Genomic DNA, 22,066 nt, shown 5'->3' with positions numbered 1-22,066 from the left:
TTTCCAGAAGAAAAAATATTATCGTACATACTGTGAAAATTCCATTACTCGTTAAACACCATTTGGGAAATACTTAAAAAAGAAAAAAAAATTTATATATATATATATATATATATATATATATATATATATATATATATATATATATATATATATATTATATATATATATATATATATATAAAAATGTATAAATATATATATCAAAAATGACACAAAAATAGCAGTTCAAAGTCATAGCCTTTAGAGTCTGGCATGTTAATTGTAAGTGAAAGCGAGAAAAGCAAAGGGTCAGATAAGCACAGGCGTAACCCGACAGACTCAGAGGGAGGTGAGGAAGTGGAAGTGAAGGATCAAGGGAGGTCGAGCTCCTACATGTGGAGGACATGTGAGGGACACTGGCTCCATATGGCCAGAGCTTGTGGATAAGGGGAAGTTCAAGAGGGTACATGTACATGTGCCAAACAAAACAGCCACAAGCAGCACAAACAAACACTCAGGTGCTGTTTACACTTGTGCATTTCTGTTTAAAAGTGTTTTGTTATGGTTAAGCCTGGTGTCCCCTCAGCAACGGCATCTTCCATCTCCTAAAAGACTGAAAATACCGTTTTAATGTGGAAATTCTGGTGTTCCATTTCTGTGTAGACAGACTGGAACATAGACTTTTTCAAAAATGTCTGTTCACAATCCTCAACTGACTATTAGGTATCGCTCAATGTTTCATCAATCGCTTCTCATATGACCAGTTCACAACCAGTAGATAACAAGTACGGATGCCAGCAAAATAATTTGGTACTTTGGAAAAAACTTTGTGATTATGTCTCTTCAGTGTATCAATCAAAACTCCAAAATAACCAAATCCTTTTTATAGCAGTCCCCCTCCGCATCACCCCCAAAAAACAACAACAAAAGAAAATCATAAATCATAATAAATAAAGACAATTACAGGCAATATGATAAATAAAAGAAAAATTGTAATACAATTTTAAATCACACTTTTTTCAATATTAATTAAATATATATTAATACTTATAGAATAAGGTCTTACAGTAACCAATTCTTAGTCTATATATGTTGAGTGGATCACAGTAAATAATCCTCTTTTTTTTCTAGTGATTTTCCCATTTGTTGTTTAATTAATAGTCAGTCACTCTCACTCTGGGAAAAGCATTTCCTTATTATTAACAAACATCCAACTGATTGGAGGTTTGTTACACTGTACATGTTAGTTTCTCACTATTTTTACAAATTATACAGTATTTAACTGCAATATGAACTATATTTTACTGTAGGAAAGTTATGCAGTATGTTTCTGTATTTTAAAGTTGTAATGTGAAACTTACTGTATTTTACAGTAAAGATATACAAAACTGAAAATACATATACAGCAATATAAATGGTGCTGTAAATGTAAATACAGTATTTGCTGTAATTGATTTACTGTAAGTTACTGTAAATTCTACTGGAAACTGACAGTGTTGCCTTATATTTTCAGATTGACATGCGAAAATTAATTATAAAATTATACATTAAAGTCCAGAATACGTCCCGAATGCGTCTTTCTTCATGTGTCAGTCAAAATGTTGTTGAGAATGCACATTCGGCAGCCACCGGAGGTCAACTATTAGAGTTTATAATGGAAATTAAAAAATTCATAAGACATGCGTTAACCCCTGATAGCATGAAAGTAGTTTTACAATGGATTTATGCACTTTGGAAGATTAAAAAAAGGCACCATCCAATACCATTATACATGATGGAAGAGACAGGATACAATTTAAAAACACTCCAACTGTGTTAGTCTCGCAGATGAAAGTCAGAGAATGGTATAAAGGTGAGCAATATGGGTGAATTTTATTCTGGTGAACTATTCCTTTAACCTATCATTTGGATTTTACTATTTTGACCCAAAGTTGGGTTGAAACAACCCAATTTTAATATGCTGAATCAGAATTTTTAATATAATATGTTGTCATGACATTTTTAATCAAATAATTTAATAACGTAGGAAGAGCTAAAATACTTGGCTTTAACAGATATGAATGGAATGTGTTAATTTTCATATTCACTTCATAATTGTTGGAAGCCAAATAATAAATAAAATAAATAAAATAAAATAAAATAAATAAAATAAAATAAAATAAAATAAAATAAAATAAAATAAAATAAAATAAAATAAAATAAAATAAAATAAAATAAAATAAAATAAAATAAAATAAAATAAAAAGTTCCTCGCACAATCCTAGTCATTATATCATCTTTATGAGCAAGGGGCCCCATATGCAACTTGCATATGTAAAGGACTGACTCTGCCCACACATTCATATCCACAAGGACAACAGGGTGATCTATTGCAGCAAGACATATTAGAAAAGTCTCTGAACGCGTCACAGACGTAACTCCGAAGACAACTTCATCTAAACGGGACACATCTGCTTCTGAAACCCTCAGTGTAGGTCTATATCACGCACAGCTCTTCATTCATGCCCTATGGCTGCTCAACCCGTTTCCCATTAATATCCTCCTCTGAAGGCGGTGGAGGAGAGTGGAGGCAGGAGGTTATTGTGGTAAATGGATTGAGGAGAACATTCCTGGCCTCCCTCTGGCAGTGCGGAAGACCCCAGAGGTGCTAATGATATCCCAGCGGGTCCCACCGCCTCTCCTTACCCTCTCCTCCATTTTGGCCTTGATACTAGATGGGAATTTATGAAGGCAAAGGACAAATGTAGTGCTATAGATGAAGTTTTCCAGTTCTTCTGGTCAAAAATGTTTTAACCCTCTACTGCACGCATTATGATAGATTAAAATTTTTTGACTGTTTTTCTTTTCTTAAAATGGCTAAACTTGAAGTGCTGTAAACAAAATGGATCTTAGAAATTTCTAATTTAGAATTTTCCTTTAATAAATAATTTTGTTGTTTGAAATGATTTGATTGGTGTTGCAGCATTACAAGCTTTAACACAAATCTTATAAATGACACTTATACATGCTTTCCAACAACTCGTATTCCAACAGCTTTCATTTATTCCATTCTTATTTACTGAATATTACTAAAAACAAGCATACTATTGTATTATCATATATACAACATACAGTAAATATAAATATTTTATCCAGTAAATATTATAACAAATAAATGAGTCAAATATACCCAATTGCATCAGAATAACGTAGCTACAAGCTAACAGTGTTTATATTACATACACTATACTACACCTGTTTTATCTACCTCATGGCTACTGTAACTCCATCACTGCTCTATTATTTTTTTTTACTATTGCACAGTGTTGCAACACATACATTTGATTGATTTACAAAAAACTAATTTGCTAAAAACTTTGAGTTGTGAATAAGTCATTATAACTTACTGGAAGTGATGCTTCAGATTTTTTGTGGATCTGATATAATTTGATTGTTTTTATTGACGTTTACATTGTATTCAGCAACTACTCACATTAAACGCCAGTCTGTAAGAAATCGCGCTACAGAAAAACACAGCATGTCATGTGACTTAATCAAAGCACATCATTGGCTACACTAAGGTCTTCTCTTTCCAAAAAAAATTCAATGTTGCTCTTAAAGAAACAGTGGCAAGGAAATGAACATAAATAGCATGTTGCCATATGGCAACAACATGGGGGTTAATGATGATGTGCATTCATTGCACTTGCTGTTATGATATTTTGACAGATTGCATACAGTAAAAGTAAGATTATTGTATCTTAATTGCATATAAATTCAAATTTTTGCAGTACTACTAAACTCTTATTGGACTCAAGTTTAGTTAAGACTAATAAAGTCTTTTAAATAGACAATAAGGTGCTTGTACACTACCTGACAAAAGTCTCGTCACCCATCCAATTTTTAGGAACAGCAAATAATAACTTCTAGTTGATCATTTGGATATCAAAGCTAGCTTATATGAAAGGCAAAGGCCTCTAGATTACGCTTATTTAACCAAAACAAAATATGATCATGTCTCAGTTTTTAATTATTTAATTAGGACAGTAAGGTCTGACTTTACTTAGACAAAAGTCTTGTCATTTAACAGAAATAATGTATAATATAGAATATAAAGTCATGGTGCAGTGGAAAAAGCTTGGAGGACTGCATCCACACATCTCTGCAATGACTCAAATAACTTATTAATAGTCATCTGGAATGGCAAAGACAGCGATCTTGCAGGACTCCCAGGATTAAAGATTCTTTGGATTTATCTGGATGTCCATGCTTGGTGACTGGGCTGGCCAATCCTGGAGTACATTGATCTTCTTTGCTTTCAGGAACTGTGATGTGGTGGCTGAAGTATGAGAAGAAGCACTATCCTGCTGAAGAATTTGCCCTCTCCTGTGGTTTGCTATATAATGGGCAGCACATCTTGATAGCTCAGGCTGTTGATGTTGCCATCCACTCTGCAGATCTCCGCGCACCCCATACTAAATGCAACCCAAACAATGTTTTTCTCTTCACAAACCTTGACTGATTTCTGTGAGAATCTTAGGTCCATGTGGGTTCCAATAGGTCTTCTGCAGTTTTTGTGTGATTGGTTAAACAGATGATTCATCTGAAAAAATCCACCTTCTGACACTTTTCAAAATGAACAAATGTTATTATTTGTTGCTCTTACAGCTGGAATCGACGACAAGTTTTTTGTCAGGTAGTGCATATTTATCATCAAATCAATTGCATGTATTTCATTTCAAATCTAAAATACAGCAACTGCTTTGTAGGTAAACATAAACATAAATATCCATTCATATTTATTGGTTTATTTTTCTTTTTTTAATATATATTGAGTCTTACATTTCCTCGTTGTTGTTCAAGGAGTCTTTGATTATACAAGACGGCATTACTTATTTGAAACAGACCGCTTTAGGAAAACCATTATAAACCTATTTTTTGTCCATTTCAAATAAATTAAATGTTCACTTGCAAAATAAGTGTATTTATTTCTTCTTTCTTTCTGACACTGACCTTTTCAGCATTACTGAAAAGACAATTTCCATCTGGTCAAAAGCATTTTAATAACATTTGTAATTATTTTCTAGCAAATTAGTTTGTAAAAAAATAAAAAAATAAAAAAAATAAAAATCACTAGAAATTAATTGGACCTGCTGTTATTATAGTTTTCTGTACATATTGTTTTCGTTGTTTACCAAACACGATTGAATGAATGAATGAATTAATAATGAATGAATGAATGAATGAATGAATTAAATAATTGATTAATTAATTAATTCAGGTTTAATATATTGAATTGCACATAAACATCCAGCCAGATTACACAGTTTTAACATAAACTAATAAATAAAATATGATTAATATTTGCTCAGTCATGTACATGTAAAAAAATAAGACACAGGTTCGATTTCTGTATCAGTACTAAAAAAATATCTAAGAACTAAAACTATTACGTATATTTGCAGTGTACAGGGTCTCTAGTGACTGCAATTATATACTTTTTTCATGCATAAAAATCATATCTGATGATTCAAAGTGCAACTTCAAGCACAAAATTCCCTTTTTCTCCCTCAAGATTGCAGTGTCTGATACACAGTGATGACATCATGTTTCGCTCATAATTACCACAGACATAAAAAAAAGAATATCTTCAGCAAAACCACAAATGGCTTGAATGGCATTACTGCAGATCCATTCTTGTACTTAATCACATATAAGCATCGATGTAATTTAGTGGTGGATCTGGTGAATAAGCTGTCAGCAATCAAAATATTGATTTTGAAGAGGATAATAGTGCTACCGCAGTTTTGAGAATATGGTTGAGATTGTAAATATGAGCCGGATGCTGAATGCACTGCAGCAAGTCCGGTCTGATGGTAAAAGTGATGATAAAAATCACATGCTCAAATTGATCCTTTCTCTATTCCAAAACATAATGAAATGTGCCTTGTTTTAAGCGTTGTGCTTCTGCAGTAGATATAGATTCTTCAAACTTTAGATTTCCAGACTGCAAATTGAATGGAGACTTTGTAATAATGTAACAATATTCAAATGTAATCTTGATTTTGCAAAACATTCATCCATTTAAGGGCTAATTTGATGAATATTTAATTAATTACTTTAATGTGGAATCATATAAAAAAGTGATATGAGAATTAAAATCAAATTCAGCCACACATTCCACATTTGAACCTTAAATTTATCCAAACCCTATGCCTAAAATAGAAATACATCAGAAAAAGAAATCTTACCCATCTGCCCAAGGCCATTTCATACAAATGATTACTACTTGTCTTGAAAGTACTTTGAAATATTTGATTGCTTCATCACCGCAGTCAGGATACTTGAATTTGCTCTTTAAAATATATGAAAGTTTGCTCATCTACACTGCTCCTTAGATATATGCCTAAATGTAATCTTCCTTATAATGGCCAGGCAACCACTCATGCAGGCAAACACTCATTATTATAAGTTAGAAATATATTTAAATAAGTCGATGTTTTTCATGTTGATGTTATTGACCAAGTGAATTTTTTTTTTTGGTGTTATCTATGCCAGGTTGAATGCAAATCCAGGGTCTGAATCTGAAACTATAGAGTGAAAAGTGGATTAAGAATATCTATCAGTTATGTATTCATACGTATATGCATGCATATGTTGAATGCTATAGGAACTATAATAGTTCACAAATTTGAAAACTTTAAGTTTTGTACATGTTTTTGAAAGATGTATGCTCATCAATGCTATATTTATTTAATTACAGCAAAATTAATACTATGTCAAATACTACAATTTAAAATTTCTTCACGTTTCAAATAAAATTTCCAAAATTAAATTTGATGCGTGGTGTGACAACCATGATCTGAGTTCCCTGTATGGGTTTGGGACATGAGATGTATAAAATGGCCACTGCTTGACCAAATTTTACACAAAAAAAATGCATCCTAAAAGAACACAAAGTACACACAAGGAAGATTTTTTAAATCTTAGAAGATTTACAAAATTGTAAACACCACAAACATGAGTAGAGCTGTGGTAAAAAAAAATCCACAGAAATGGGTTGTGAGATTTTCAAACAGCAAAGCTATTTTCTCAAATCGATTCTGAGCTTAGTTTCTAACTGCAGATGGTGATCTAGACTAGTTTTTGACTGCAGATGAAGCTCTAGGCTAGTTTTTAACTGCAGATGGTGTTCTATGCTAGTTTTAACAGCACATGGACTCTATGATAGTTTTTAACTGCTGATGGCGATCTAGGCTAGTTTTTAACTGCAAATGGCACTCTAGGCTTGTTTTCAGCTGCAGATAGTGCTAAGCACATATAGACACTCTAGGCTAGTTTTTAACTGCAGGTGATGCTCTAGGCTAGTTTTTAACAGCACATGGCACTCTAGGTTAGTTTTTAACTGCGGGTGGTGCTCTAGGCTAGTTTTAACAGCACATGGCACTCTAGGCTAGTTTTTAACTGCAGGTGGTGCTCTAGGCTAGTTTTAATGGCACATGGCGCTCTAGGCTAGTTTTTAATTGCAGATGGTGTTCTATGCTAGTTTTTAACAGCACATGGACTCTAGGATAGTTTTTAACTGCAAATGGCACTCTAGGCTTGTTTTCAGCTGCAGATAGTTCTATAAGCACATATAGACACTCTAGGCTAGTTTTTAACTGCAGGTGGTGCTCTAGGCTAGTTTTTAACAGCACATGGCACTCTAGACTAGTTTTTAACTGCAGGTGGTGCTCTAGGCTAGTTTTAACGCACATGGCACTCTAGGCTAGTTTTTAACTGCAGGTGGTGCTCTAGGCTAGTTTTTAACAGCACATGGCACTCTAGGCTAGTTTTAACTGCAAGTGGTGCTCTAGGCTAGTTTTTAACAGCACATGGCACTCTAGGCTAGTTTTTAACTGCAGGTGGTGCTCTATGCATATGGCGCTCTAGGCTAGTTTTCAACTGCAGATGGTGCTCTTGGCTAATTTTTAACTGCAGATGGTCCTCTAGGCTACTTTTTAACATCAGATGGCACTCTAGGCTAGTTTTTTTAACAGCATATGGCACACTAGGCTGCTTTTTTGAAAGCAGATGGCACTCTAGGATAGTTAACTGCAGCTAGCACTCTGGGCTAGTTTTTCACTGTACATCAAAGTGCTCGCGAGAATGTGTGTTTAATATAGTCCAATGTAATGAGTTAAATGTAAACAGCTCACTAAGACCACATTGCAATTTGCTTAATTTTCTAAACTTTTCTTGCTTAACTGTTTACTCATGATTATGGTATATTAGGTTCAAGAGGTATTTGTAAAGAATTATACACAAGCAGCTGTTTATAAAGCAAAGAGTACCATCTGCAAACAAATCTCACAATTAACTAAAGAGAGTTTAATGAGGAGTTTTAAAAATCTCAAAATTGATTTCTTGAATGATGAGCTCATTTTACTCCTATAGTTTGTGGTGTGGTGTGGTGTTATGTGATAAACAATAAAATGATTCACATCATAATCTCTGGCTTGTATGCTTGTTTGTTCTCAAGGACTTCCCCACACATAAGAATTTCTTTATTTCAAATTGTTTCACAATCATAGCACCTCTGACAGTCATTCGAGCACCATAAGTCACTATTAACACACCTCACACCACACGAAAATCTCATAAGATAATATTTAGAACCACCATGATAATCAGGACATTACCTAAGATTGTTGAATTAAAATCAGATTTTTCCAAACAGCTTGAGTCAAACAATACCCACGGCACATCCAAATTAGTGCTATTTATTGTAAATAGTATTCAAAAATAAGTGTGACACAAATTATAGTATGTTGGCATGAGTATACCAAAGTTGCCTCAATGGTCTACTATTCCTGTTTAAAATTTAAAGTGCCCACAATACATTGAGCATATGACGTGAATTCGATTAGAACTCTTAACGCTGGTTAATAAAATGGTTCACTTTATTTTGATAGACCCTATTGCACATTTTGTTGACTAAGGCCACATTTACACTGCACTGTTTAAGTGGCTCAATTCCGATTTTTTTCTCCCATGTGGCACAGATCGGATATGGCCCATGTATGTGTAAGCAGGAACAAATCACATGGATTCCAATTTACTCAAATCAGATTCAGGCCTTGTTCAAATGTGGAAATTTTTCCGATATGAATCGGATCTGTGCCCTCGAGTCTGCAGTGGTAAGCAGGTAGATCGGATTTTTCACCTGTCAATGCGATTTCGGGCATCATAAAAACCATTGCCAATGACGTCAAGTTTGACACTTTCTTTTTAGAACAGACTTCAGCCGAGTCCCAACCCTTACATATAAAACCTTAAACAGCTTTATATTGTCATAAGCACAGGTATTTAAGCATGTTAACGAGAGCGAGAGAGCACAATGTCCGCCACGTAACCAATATAAAATAATATAAAACTAGTGCATACATCACATACATAAATCATGCCATGGACATGACATTAAGATGCCTACTGGTATAAAAAAGCCTATATATCAAAAGAAGTTGGACAAATGAGAACCTTTCTGTCATAAACTATAGTAAAACAGCTTGTCAAACACTGCGTACAGATTACATACAGGAATAAAGAAAAGAGCACTCTTTAATTATCAGCTGTTAGTTAGCGCCCGCTCTTTTTACATCTCATTTGAGTATTAGTAGACTGTCTGCTTAATACCTGCTCCTTCAACAGACATTTAACTGACTATAAGAAATTTTGCAAGTACATGTCAACTTACACTAAACCTAACCTAACCTAACAGTCTACTTGTAATATAATGAGAATATTTGGCATACAGATGCAATGTAACTTAAATTCAACAAAATGTGTTAAAGGGACCATCAAAATAAAGTGATACCAAATTTTTTTTTAAATACAAACATGGCATGAGGCCGACGGTTAAGTGGAGAGGCTTGGGTAAAGATGTTTGAATAAATCACTCTCATTCGAGAAATTGATTCTGCATCGATTCTAAGATTTTCAGATTTCATTCCTATCTTCTCTTGAGCTATTTTTTAACAGCAGGTGTTGCTGTATAATAAACAAAACAGCACACATCAAAAGTCAACACACACGACTCGCCAACAATGCAAGCATTCTTCTTTGGGAGCATTTGAGCGTACAATAAAAAAGTAGCCTAGACCATCTGCTGTTAAAACCTGAGCTCAGAATTAATATAAGAGAGAATAGATAAGCATTTCGAAAATCTCTGGGTTGAAGCAGAATCAATTTCTCGAACAATTTTGAATTTCCCAAAGGGTGTTGAAAGTGTTTCAGGGCAGAACAAACATTTTAATCAATTTTAAAAAGTGTAATAACTCCTTTTTTTTTTTTTTTTTGGGGAGAGAGAGAGATTGACACTACTGACACTTTAAAATATTGACAACAAACTTCTCATGTCATCATCATCATCTCACACTGAATACATGATATCAATTTTTTTACATTGATACCTATTGTTCAAACGTGATCTTCTAATAAATCACACTAGTAGCCATTGGATTCAGGAGCAGAGAACAATCTTTGTATTCTGGGTGTTTTCATTCTTTCTCCTGTGAGAACACTTAGATCTGTTTTGACATTGCCATCTTTCCACTACAAGATTTTCAGTGTGAGAGGAGAGAAAACACAAGGGGAAAAACACATTCTTCTGCCAAGCTAATGGTGAGTAAAGCATCTCATTCATATTTCAGACGTGTGTGTGTGTGTGTGTGTGTGTGTGTGTGTGTGTGTGTGTGTGTTAAGCCTTCCTCTTGTTCTTCCTTTTTTTCTCTTGCTGTTGCCTTTGGCCATATTCTCACTCTCTATGACACAAGCCATGACATCATTTAAAAAAATCTATTATGTGTCTCCCAATGGGCTCTTCAACACTCACTAGCCTTAATAGTCGAACAATTCCAGCGCTTTCTTTAGTTCAAGGTTGTAAATCAGACAATAAACTAATATTTCTGATATAGAAAATCAATATTGCACATCTTGAAACAAATGAAGCCATTTTGGACACAATTGAGAACTACAACATACGCTTTTCTTGTTGGAGACAGTGCTTACCTGACTCACAGGCAAATGTCTTTGACGTCTCATCGCAGAAAATAATGGCCACTGCGTGTTTCTTGGTCTCTCGTGGCATTCGCGTGATGTTCTTTATGTTGTGGAGCTCGGTTATCTGTGGAAAAAAGTCAAAACTCATCAGCAAAATTAGTAAAGAGGAGGGCGAAATAGTGAAAGCAGGATGACACTGAGGTAATTCAGCTATTTATATATATATATATAAAAAAGACAGGATCTGAAATTGCCTGGCTTTAGGGAACAATGGAGATTAGAGTTAAAACTAGTCAACTCTATTTTTACTCCAATAACAAACACTAAAGCTGGACAATGGAAACTTGATCTTGATATTCAAAAAATTGTCAGTTCTGGTATGTTTTAGATATGGTTACACAATAGTTAAAAACACAAACACACACTTACAGCTATCTTGATGTGAATTTCCGATAAACCATGAATTTTATACTGTAATACATGAGACAACATGGTTACATGGGGTAGTGTTGAGGTAGGGTGAAAACATACAGTCTGTTTTATGCAAAAGTTTGGTCACCCCTGATAATTTCCATAATTGTAAGCCATAGCCTGCTGGCCTTTCAAATAAGCAATTTAATTAAGATATATTTTGTGCCCTATAGGGAAAAAGCAACACTTTCCGTTCTGACATACAATTCATTAATCTACAGATGCAACGCAATTTAAGTCTTAACAAAAACAGACAGGTGCAAAAACTTGGGCACCCCAACAGAATAATGATATCAATCATTTGTACAGCCATCTTTTGCTGAAATAACAGCCTGTAGATGCTTCTTATAATCAAGGATAAGTCCCTGAATTCTTGCTTAAGACATTTTGGGCCATTCTTCCTTGGAAAATTTCTCCAGTTCAGCCAGGTTTGATGGGTGCCAAGCGTCAATGGTCCTTTTCAAATCAATCCATAGATTTTTGATGATGTGCCTGAGCAAGAATTCCTTGGTAGATCTGGAACTGCGCTTTGGGTCATTGTCCTACTGAAACATCGAACCCTGCCGTAACTTGCCTGATTCCTTAACATTGTTCTTCAAAATCTGCTGATTCTAGGTGAAATCCATGCAACCTTTAACCTTCAACTCTGACAAGGTTTTCCAGTACCTGTGCTTGCCCAAAAATCCCCACAGCATGAAGCTTTTCTGCATCACCTTGCATTGAGCTGTTCTTTGTGACGAATGCGCTGAACTGTGGAATGATGTACAATGACATTATCAGCAGCAAGATGTTCCTGGAGCTCTTTGAAGGTGGCCTGTGGTTTGGCTTTCCTGGACAAGAACTGTTACTGTGGCCTTCCATTTTCTTACTATATTTCTGACTGTGAAGATAGAGACTTAAAAACTGTGATAGATTTTTGCATCCCTCTCCTAATTCATGTTGAATTACGAATTATTCATTCATGAATTATGCTAAATCTAAGGTCATTAGAAAGTTATTTTGAGATTCCCATGTTGCTACTTTCAGGTTCACAATAAGGAAAAGCACTTCAAACAAGAAATCAGCTATATTAAAAATCCTTTTTATTATTGGTTACACCCGTGTTAGGATTGTTAAGGTATTGGTTCGCTCTGAAACCCACACAAAACAGACTGTAAATTGTACAGTATATGAAATCACAAAGGAATTAAAAAGCCTTTAAAACTCTTATCTAGACAAATGAAAAAGACAATGGGATATCTAGAGATATGAATAAGTTGTCAACATACTGCAATTAGAATGAATGGAATACTGATATTGTTTTGTGATTACTTGCTCTTTAATAAATTAAGCTATCAGAGGGACGTACGTCTGAATACCAAGATATCCTCATCCATGATTCAAAATGTTTCCACATTCATGACAACACACATTACCTCAGAGAAAATAAGCACAATCTATATTTAAAGAGCTCTTCAGGTACATTTCACTTCATCAGCTAGAGAAAGTAAAAAATGTAACACAAAGGTTACCAAAACTTCGACTGAGCTCTTGTAAAATCGTAGTCGAGACAGCAGACACTACACCTCGGTGTTTTGCCGATGGCGTTTCTTGGATGAGAGTGTATGATTTGCCTTTGGCGAGAGCGAGGGAGGTGTTTGCCTTTGAATGTGTTTGTTTTGTGGGTTCAAGGATTACGAATGTGATGAAGGGTTTGCTCAAAGCTTTGAAAGAACTTCCGCATTACATGCATGACGCACTGATGGGTGTGTGGAAGCATCTTCTGGAAACTTACTGAGCTGTCAACAATGTGCTAGACTTGTGGAAACAGACCTTTAACTAGACAACAAAACATCTGGTCTACTGACATCACCGTAGTCTGGTCAATCAACCAATATGATGTAACTAGAAATTAACAGTATAAAAGAGGAGAGCCCATACATCAAGTTCATAACCTATGCAAGAGTTTGCAAGAACATTCTGTAAAAAAAATGTCTTGATACTACTTTGCATCATTTAATTTTGTGTTTGCACTCTAAGAGCCACTTTTCAAGCTCACTGGGGCATTTCACTCCATCTTTCAAGACAAACTCCTGAACTTCCCTTCTCTTTTTTTTAATAATCCCCGCCACCGTTTTAAGTGTGTTCCACTTCATCAGTTGAACAAGGTATGCTTCAATAGACTACTTCAATCCTTCGATTTTGTACGTGGTAGCAATCCAGCTTCACATGTTTACTCTAGCACCTACAGTATACAATTGAAGTCAGAATGATGTCTGATAATATTTTTTCTTCTGGAGAAAGTCTTTTATTTTAGCTAGAATAAAATCAGTTATTAATTTTTTAAAAACCATTTTAAGGTAAAAAATTATTAGCCCTTTAAGCTAATGCCATCGTTATACAATAACTTGCCTAATTACCCTAATCTGCGTAGTTAATCTAAATAACCTAGTTAAGCCTTAAATGTTACTTTAAGCTGTATAGAAGCGTCTTGAAAAAATCCTAGTAAAATATTATGTACTGCCATCATGGCACAGATAAAATAAATCAGTTATTAGAAATGTACAGTGGCCGAGAGCTTAATACGCTGCAGTTTAAGAAAGCACAAGCAATTACAAAAAACACCAGCAAATAAAGAAGGGATCTTCATCAATTTGACAGCACACGTGTTGCAAATTGGTCACAACACAAACAACTTAAGAAACACGCTGCAAATTGGTCACAACACTTGCAAATATCCACATAACACAACGGAAATGTTTTGAGGGGACCCAAAAACATGACGGACCCTGCTGAGATATGGAAGTGTTATGTCGTGTAATCAGGTTATTAAAATAAATGAAAAACAACTCACCTTTCAAAGACCACCAATCACTTCACTGAGCAACATTCATTCATTCATTTTCTTTTGGCTTAGTCCCCTTTATTAATCCAGGGTCGCAACAGTGGAAATGAAACCACCACTTATCCAGCATATATTTTACACAGCAGATGCCCTTCCAGCTGCAACCCATCCCTCGGAATCATTGAGCAACAGTCACAGCATAATAACACATCCATATCTCAGCGGGGTCCGTTTTGGGGTCCCCTAGAAACATTACGTGGATATTTGCAAATGTTGTGACCAATTTGCAGCAAGTTTCTTCGGTTGTTTGTGTTGTGACCAAGTTGCAACACATGTGCTGTTAAATCGATGAAGATAGTTTCTTAATTTGCTAGAGTTTTTGTAATTGCATGTGCTTTCTTAAATTGCAGCGCGTTAAGCTCTCTCGGCCACCATAGAAATGAGTTATTAAAACTATTATGTTTAGAGTTGTGTTGAAAAAAAAAAATCTTCTCTCAGTTAAACAGAGATTGGAGAAAAAAAATAAACAGAGGGGGCAAATAATTCTGACTTCAACTGTATGTTACAGAATGCAATGCGATTGTGATATTACAACAGTGTAGTTTCTAGATACTCAAGGGTTAGGGCACTCCATTTAATCCCATTCAGTTGTTCTGCCAGTTGTGGACACTTGTGTGACGTAATCAATAGCAAATTAAATGTATGCGCAAAACTGCAATATCACATAAACATTCGCAAATAAAGCATCTTTCCATCCAAGGAGTCAAAGAGAACAAAATTGTCACTTCCTGATAAACTGGTGCCAAATATCGAAAGTAAAATGGATATGTTGCGTTAGGGAAGAAGATCCTTTTTGTTTATAATAACTTAGACTTAGAACACGTAAACAAAATGCAATCTGTGCAGTCATGTTATCTTGCTTTTGGAGGCGAGAGACTGCTCTTTAGGAATGCTTTGTGTTCCACGGATGTTTTCCATCAAGGATGGTCATTTCTTCTTTTCTCGTAATTTCATTTAAAAATGTTCAGACCTCATCATCACACCAAACATACCTGTCATATTCAGCCTTATTGTTATCACATGATCTGTTGAAGCAAAACCATTTGACTTTTGATTGTATTCAGTAAATGCGTTTCCATCATAATGCGCATTTCTTCTTATCGGATAAAAGTTTACCCTACTCAGTTGTGCGCATAATGTTTTTATGCACATTTTCAAATTTTATGCACATCTTGGCATTCTATCCAGGTTTTTTATGCAATGTTCCAAAATGTGCAGCTAATGACATACATCCAAAGGAACAAGATGGAAGTTAGTGAGTGAAGAGCATGAAATTGTACTGGAATGAAGCCACTGTCATTTTTCCCTCCACAGAGGTAATTATAATTGCATTACTTCTGCTGTAGAGTAGTTCAAATTCACACTCATTTAAGGAAAGAAGAGCCATAATTATAAAATAAACACAAAAGTATCTGCGGGACATTTTTAACACTCCTATGGCTCAACACCCCACCTACCATTATCAAGCTGACCAGATCTCATGCTCTGCACAATCGCAATGTGTAGTTAATCTTTTTTGAACGATCCACGCACACATGATTGAGTGAAAGCTAAGCTTGTCCAACTGTGCTCAGAAGTATAAATTGCAGAAGTACAAATTGGCTTTTGTAGAGAACAACAATTCACTCAGCAGTTTTGTTTGTTATTTGTAGTTGCAAGATACACACCGTTTGTATATTTCATGTAAATTAAATGACTGTAAAATAAAATAAAAAAATTATTTAACATCATTATTTTGTGAAAAGCATAAACATTACTTTAAAAGTTCACACTTAGCTATTACTTGATACCAGTTGCAGGTTTGGCATGCTGTCCTGGGAGAGAGCCCTGAGCTCGGAGATCCTTGAGCCCAGGGCTCCCGCCTGGTCGTTAAGCATAGAAGGGGGTCTGAGATCAGGTAGGTAGCAAAGAGGGAGATAGTGTGGAAGGGGGGTATTTCAAATGCAAAGATAAGTAATAATGAAGGCTTGGGTTCATCTGATTGGTTTATCAAAGATTGTTGACATGGGACCAGATGCGACCAATCATAGCACGTGATCCTCTCAAAACTAGTTTTATAAAACTTCACAAAAAGTCTTTAGAAAGTAATAGTATGTAAACAGCTCTTTACATAAATGTCCCATTCACTGTTTACTTGATTCATTCAAAATGTGCATTTATTCAGATGTACTTCAGACACACTTTTTTAACTATTTTAACGTTGTAGCCGCAAAGTCTAAAGCGCATAGCGCAAAAGCATTAAGGGTTTGTCCGAATCCACTTTTGCTATTTTAAGGACGGAAAAATATGTTTTTTGCCATGGAGTATGGTCTAACAGGGTTGTGCTTATTCTCCTAATGAGTTATGGGTGTGTTTTCAGCATTACGTTCATTAAACTAATCAGACTCTTATCTCACATTCCCTTTAAGAGTCAGTTGCATCACACCATGGCGCATTTGCTATTTACATGGCAGAGTTTGTAAGTGGAAAAACTGAACGCTTCACTAGCGAGAACACAGTTAAACAGACCATCTGCAGCATGAGAATAAAGAACAAGCCTCCTCCATTCGGCCTCTTTACTTTCTCTTTACTTTTACTCTTTACTCCTTTAATTTCATGGATAAGGAAACGGTGTTGTACGCACTCCACTGAAGACATCCATTAGCCTACATATTTAATTTAGTTTAAGCGCAAATGTTTTGTTTTAAAATATTTCTAAATTCAGCAACGAATTTCTAAGTTCCAGCAAACAAATAAATGAACAATAATAATGAAGTGTGGTCAAAAAGTTTCATCCAGTTACATCCAAACAAACGTCTTACGCCCCATATAGTGAAGCAGTGATGCAGTCTATTTCAGTTCTTAAAAACAGCAACGCGCTAACAATGTACCTTAACACACCTCTATTTTAGACAGAAACACCCATGAGTCCACAAAGTGGCACAAATGGATTTGCTATTTAAACAACATGGCACAAAACGTGAAAATTGGGGTTGTGCTTGTCTGAAAAGAGCAACAAATTGTGCCAAACACGTCTTGCGCCTTATTGCGCTGGTTGTATGATAGAGCCAATAATATTTAGACGTGGGTGATATTTTCACTTTATGTAAACTGAGCAAAAACAGACAATATTGTGTCTAAAATTTAACACAATATTAATTAAATATTTACTAAACCGTTTTTATTGTTTAATTTAAACTTTTACATTTAGTTTTAAGATTAGTTGAGTTTTTTTTTTTTGCAACACACCAGCAAAAGCATGAAGCATGAACACCTGAAGAGGAAACATACTGTACAGTGCAGGGGCTATTATGTATGAAGGACCGCCAAAGAAAGCAAGACTATCATAGGTGTTTCGTCTACTAAATTAGCTCATCCTTTGTTGGCTGAACTTTTAAATCCAGACTGGTGTCCAAGGCCCTGTTCATACATGCTATTTAGATGGCTGTTTTGTTGAAGACACATTACCATTCACACCTGGTGTTTAAATGCATTTCTTTGGTCCACTTTCAACCACTTCCTCTGCCAATATTTTAATCTCTGGAAATAACTAGAGCAATTTTAATAAAATTAGAATAATAAAACAAATTTAAATCTGACAAAAGTACCAAATCAATTAAACACACTTTATGAATAGGCTAGCTACTTATGTATGACTAATGAAATGATTGCTAATTTTTTTTTCTTAGTATTGCTTTATTTAATTTCTAATTAAATATTTTTTTGTTAAATGTTTAATATTTTACCTTTTTACTCTTTGCTTTACATTTTGTCAAGGGCTTGTTTACATTTGTATTTTTTCAAGATACACTACTGAATGTTAATAAAATGATTTTAAACTCTTCAAATGATTGATTTTAATATAAAATCATCATTAAAATTAAATTAATCATTTAGATTTGTGGAATAATATATAAATTAGTCGATAGATTAATCAATACAAGCAAAATTGTGGTAGCCGTATGTACTAAAATTATGGCAAACTCATATGGGATATTTTCCTGACGTTGATAATGATGAAGACCTTGCTTTAATTCAATTCATATTTGAACACTAAAAAAAATTCAGAACGTTTTCATTATTAAATGAATATGATAATGTGGCAACCCCTTGATTAATTATTAACAATTTTACTTGTCTGCATACTATAATATCCTGATAAATCTCAAATATGAATAAAAATCAGACTTGCATGTCAGGTAAAAATCAAATTGAGGGATAATGAAAAAAAAGCCTAATTGTTCTCTTTTTCAATTAAAACTTCACCAGACAGAAAGAGAAAACCAGCGCAGAGATGGCAGATCAGACAGACAGCAGTGTCTTCATCACACATACTGATAAGGCCTGTTGCTTTGTACCACATTCACTCATCTATACCTCCTGTCTAATGGGTAATCTTATTAGAAGGCTTGTTAGAGCTGATAAAGGCACGTTCCCACAATGCAGCGACATCAAACCACAGTGTCGTGGCCCTAATCTACAGTCGCATCTGTGCTCATTATTCCTGAATGTTCTGCATGTTCGCCGCATAAGATCATCAGCCATCGCCCTGATAATGAGTCCTAATTGGAATATTTTCAAAGGGCTTTAGGACAGGAAATGGATGTAATGCTGGAAATTATTCACACTATAAGAGGCCCTGCTTACTGGGTGAATTTTAGATTTTAGAAACTTAATGCTCATATTGGGAAAGTGCATATATATATACAGTATATATATATATATATGAGAAATTGTATTATAATATATATTAAGATGTATTAAAATAAATAAAAATGTTCTTGCATTTTATTGCAAACTAAACAGATCTGAAAAGCTAATTAAATGTGCGCACGCACAATAATATCACGTTTGTACAATATGATATCTTGTTTGTACAATATAATTATCACATTCTTACAATATAATATCACGTTTGTACAATATAATTATCACATTCTTACAATATAATATCACGTTTGTACAATATACTTTTCACGTTTGTACAATATATTTTTCACGTTCGTACAATATAAATATCACGTGATTACGTGAAAACTTTATTGTCAGGTGCGAAGACGAAAAGCCTGCCTACCTGAAAACTGGCATGCTGATAACAACATTGTCCAAGGTGATCAGTAGCTGCAAAATTTCCCCATGTCTCAATCCAAGCATAAAATAGAACTTAATTAACTCTGTTAAATTAGACATTTTCTCACGCTCTGATCGCACCAGGTAAACGTAGCCTAAACAATAAAGTTTTCACGTAATAATTATATTGTACAAACATGATATTATATTGTAAGAACGTGAAAAGTATATTGTACAAACGTGATATTATATTGTAAGAACGTGAAAAGTATATTGTACAAACGTGATATTATATTGTAAGAACGTGATATTATATTTGTCAAGAACGTGGAAATATATTGTACAAACGTTATATTATATTGTAGAACGTGATATTATATTGTAAGAACTTGAAAAGTATATTGTACAAACGTTATATTATATTGTAGAACGTGATATTATATTGTAAGAACGTGAAAAGTATATTGCACAAACGTGATATTAAATTGTAAGACGTGAATTGAAAGTATATTGTACAAACGTGATAAAGCTCAGATTTTTTTTTTTACCTGGGTGGCAGCTCTACGCTTCCTTAAAAAACAATTAAAATTACTTCAGTAAAATATAATAATATTGTGCTATACCAAGGAATCAAATAATATTGTGCCATTTAACACTGATGAATATATAAACAGATTTTCATTAAGACAAAAAAAAAAAAAAAAAGCAAGTGCGTTTAATTAAAAAAATCTATATTTGTTCAACCAGCTGAGGAAATCTCCACTCAAATGAGCAACAGCACAGCTTTAAATAGCAGATACTCTATACCTCTAAACCATCTGATCAAATCCTTTATGGCAGTGACTTTCAAAGTCATTACAGCGATGCCAATATCAGATACAAGTCTCTGACCAGAAAAACATTGCTATTATGATCTGCCAGAACAAAAAACAAACAAACACAAAAAACAGACATGTGCTCACATTAACAGAGCTACTGTCAGCTCCAGAAGAATCACACCGTGCTCGCGTCTGTCACGCTGCGACCCCTGCTAACTAAATCATTAGACAGAGTTCCTGTCAGAGGAGCCGCTCACGAGGACTGCTGTGCAAATAAATCACACAGGTATGAATAGAGCAATCCTTGAGCCTGCATGTCAAACAGAACAGAACCACACACACGTCTCCTAATTCAGTGATTTGTAAATGTGAAGTTATTAATTACGAATGTCTGCATCTGCACTTTAAGAATAGACACTGCAGGGAAAAGGACAGTTTTAAGATTATGGCTATTCATAAAGCTTTTTATCAGTTAAAAGTAAAAATAAAACACAAAATATAATTTAAGATCTCGTGAATTGCTTTGAAATTATATTTTTTTAATTCAATGTTTGACAATGTTAACTGAAAAATAAAGAGAGGGTGGAGCATAGAGTAAGAACCAAAAAAAACAGCCAACAGTTTTTTGTTTTCCATTTTTTCATTCAAGTTAGAGAGGCGTGCCTTGCAGTTATTGAGATCCCACAACATGATGTTGTTAGCAAGATGGTGGAAATACTTGACAGAGAACATTTTTACCACAGAAAGTTTTCATAAGTTTTCTCCTAATTTATCCACAACTAATTCATTTGATATATTATTATATTCATTCATTTAACAACTCCACCATGCCTCTTGCAACTTGTGCAGTATTCTAAAAACTGTGATGGTTGGGTTTAGGTATGAAGTAGGTGTAGACAGTTAATAACTGTGATGGTTGGGTTTAGGTGCAGAGTAAGTGTAGATGTTAATAACTGATGTACATGGACATGGAACGATAACCGTTTTTAAGGTATACCACAATTTGGAAAGTCAAGGTTTTAAAACCGCCCAAAATTTCTGCTGTTCCGTAGGTATATGTAAGATTTCCTTATTTATTTAATTTATTTATTTCCTTATTATTTATTTGTTTTTTAGGACAATAAACATTTTAAATGTTTCTCAAAATAAAATATATTGTGTTCAATGGAGAAAATGTTTTTGTTTATAGCCAGACATTTTAAAAGAATATATTTTAGAACAGTATCACAATACTGTAAAACCGTGATATTTTTATCCTAGATTATCATCAGAATCTTATCTTGCCGACATCATAGTTTTGACATGTGGGTCTCCATAACTTCAAGTTAAACCTCTGACGTACTACAAGTTATGCCCTATCATCTTTCGCTCCTGTTTTGCAGTGCGCAGACAGACCCTACTTGCTCCGTCAGTGAATGTGGTTGAGATCAAGAGCATCAAATGAAAAGCAAATAGCTTCTTGAATGGGCGGGACATGTCAGATAATAGAGAGGATTTGATTGGTCATGATTTGATGAGAAACTGAAATATGAGGTGACGTAAAAATTGTTGATCTATTTGGCATAACGACAAACTGCAAGCTTGGATTTTATATCAGTTTTTATATTTTCTAAAAGTGAATTTTGCTATTGTTTTAGAGCACACAAGCTAATAGATATCCTTAAAACTTACTGAAACTCAAACTGAAAGTAACCTCTATTTTTTATTAATTTTTTTTTTTATTTCACTGGAACTTTTGCTAGTGACATTGTTATTCTTTAGGTGAGCAATTAATACTTGCAACTCGATCCATTGGACATAAAAAAAAGTTGTTTTGGTATCTTCAATCAAATCCATTTGCTTCG

The 22,066-nt window shown here is 34.4% G+C and overlaps 1 protein-coding gene across 1 annotated transcript in view; it reads right to left on the bottom strand.

Annotated features, from left to right (window-relative positions):
- The window catches only part of dok6 (docking protein 6), a 144,180-nt gene that overhangs the window by 53,754 nt on the left and 68,360 nt on the right, over positions 1 to 22,066 (bottom strand). The window contains 1 exon segment of the mRNA XM_056450139.1: positions 11,010 to 11,124. Coding sequence (XP_056306114.1) covers positions 11,010 to 11,124 — 115 coding nt within the window.

The sequence above is a fragment of the Danio aesculapii genome, chromosome 24 (genome assembly GCF_903798145.1).
Source record: "Danio aesculapii chromosome 24, fDanAes4.1, whole genome shotgun sequence".
NCBI lineage: Eukaryota > Metazoa > Chordata > Actinopteri > Cypriniformes > Danionidae > Danio > Danio aesculapii.
Note: the sequence above shows the minus strand (reverse complement) of the source record. Positions and strands in the feature narration are given on the sequence as shown.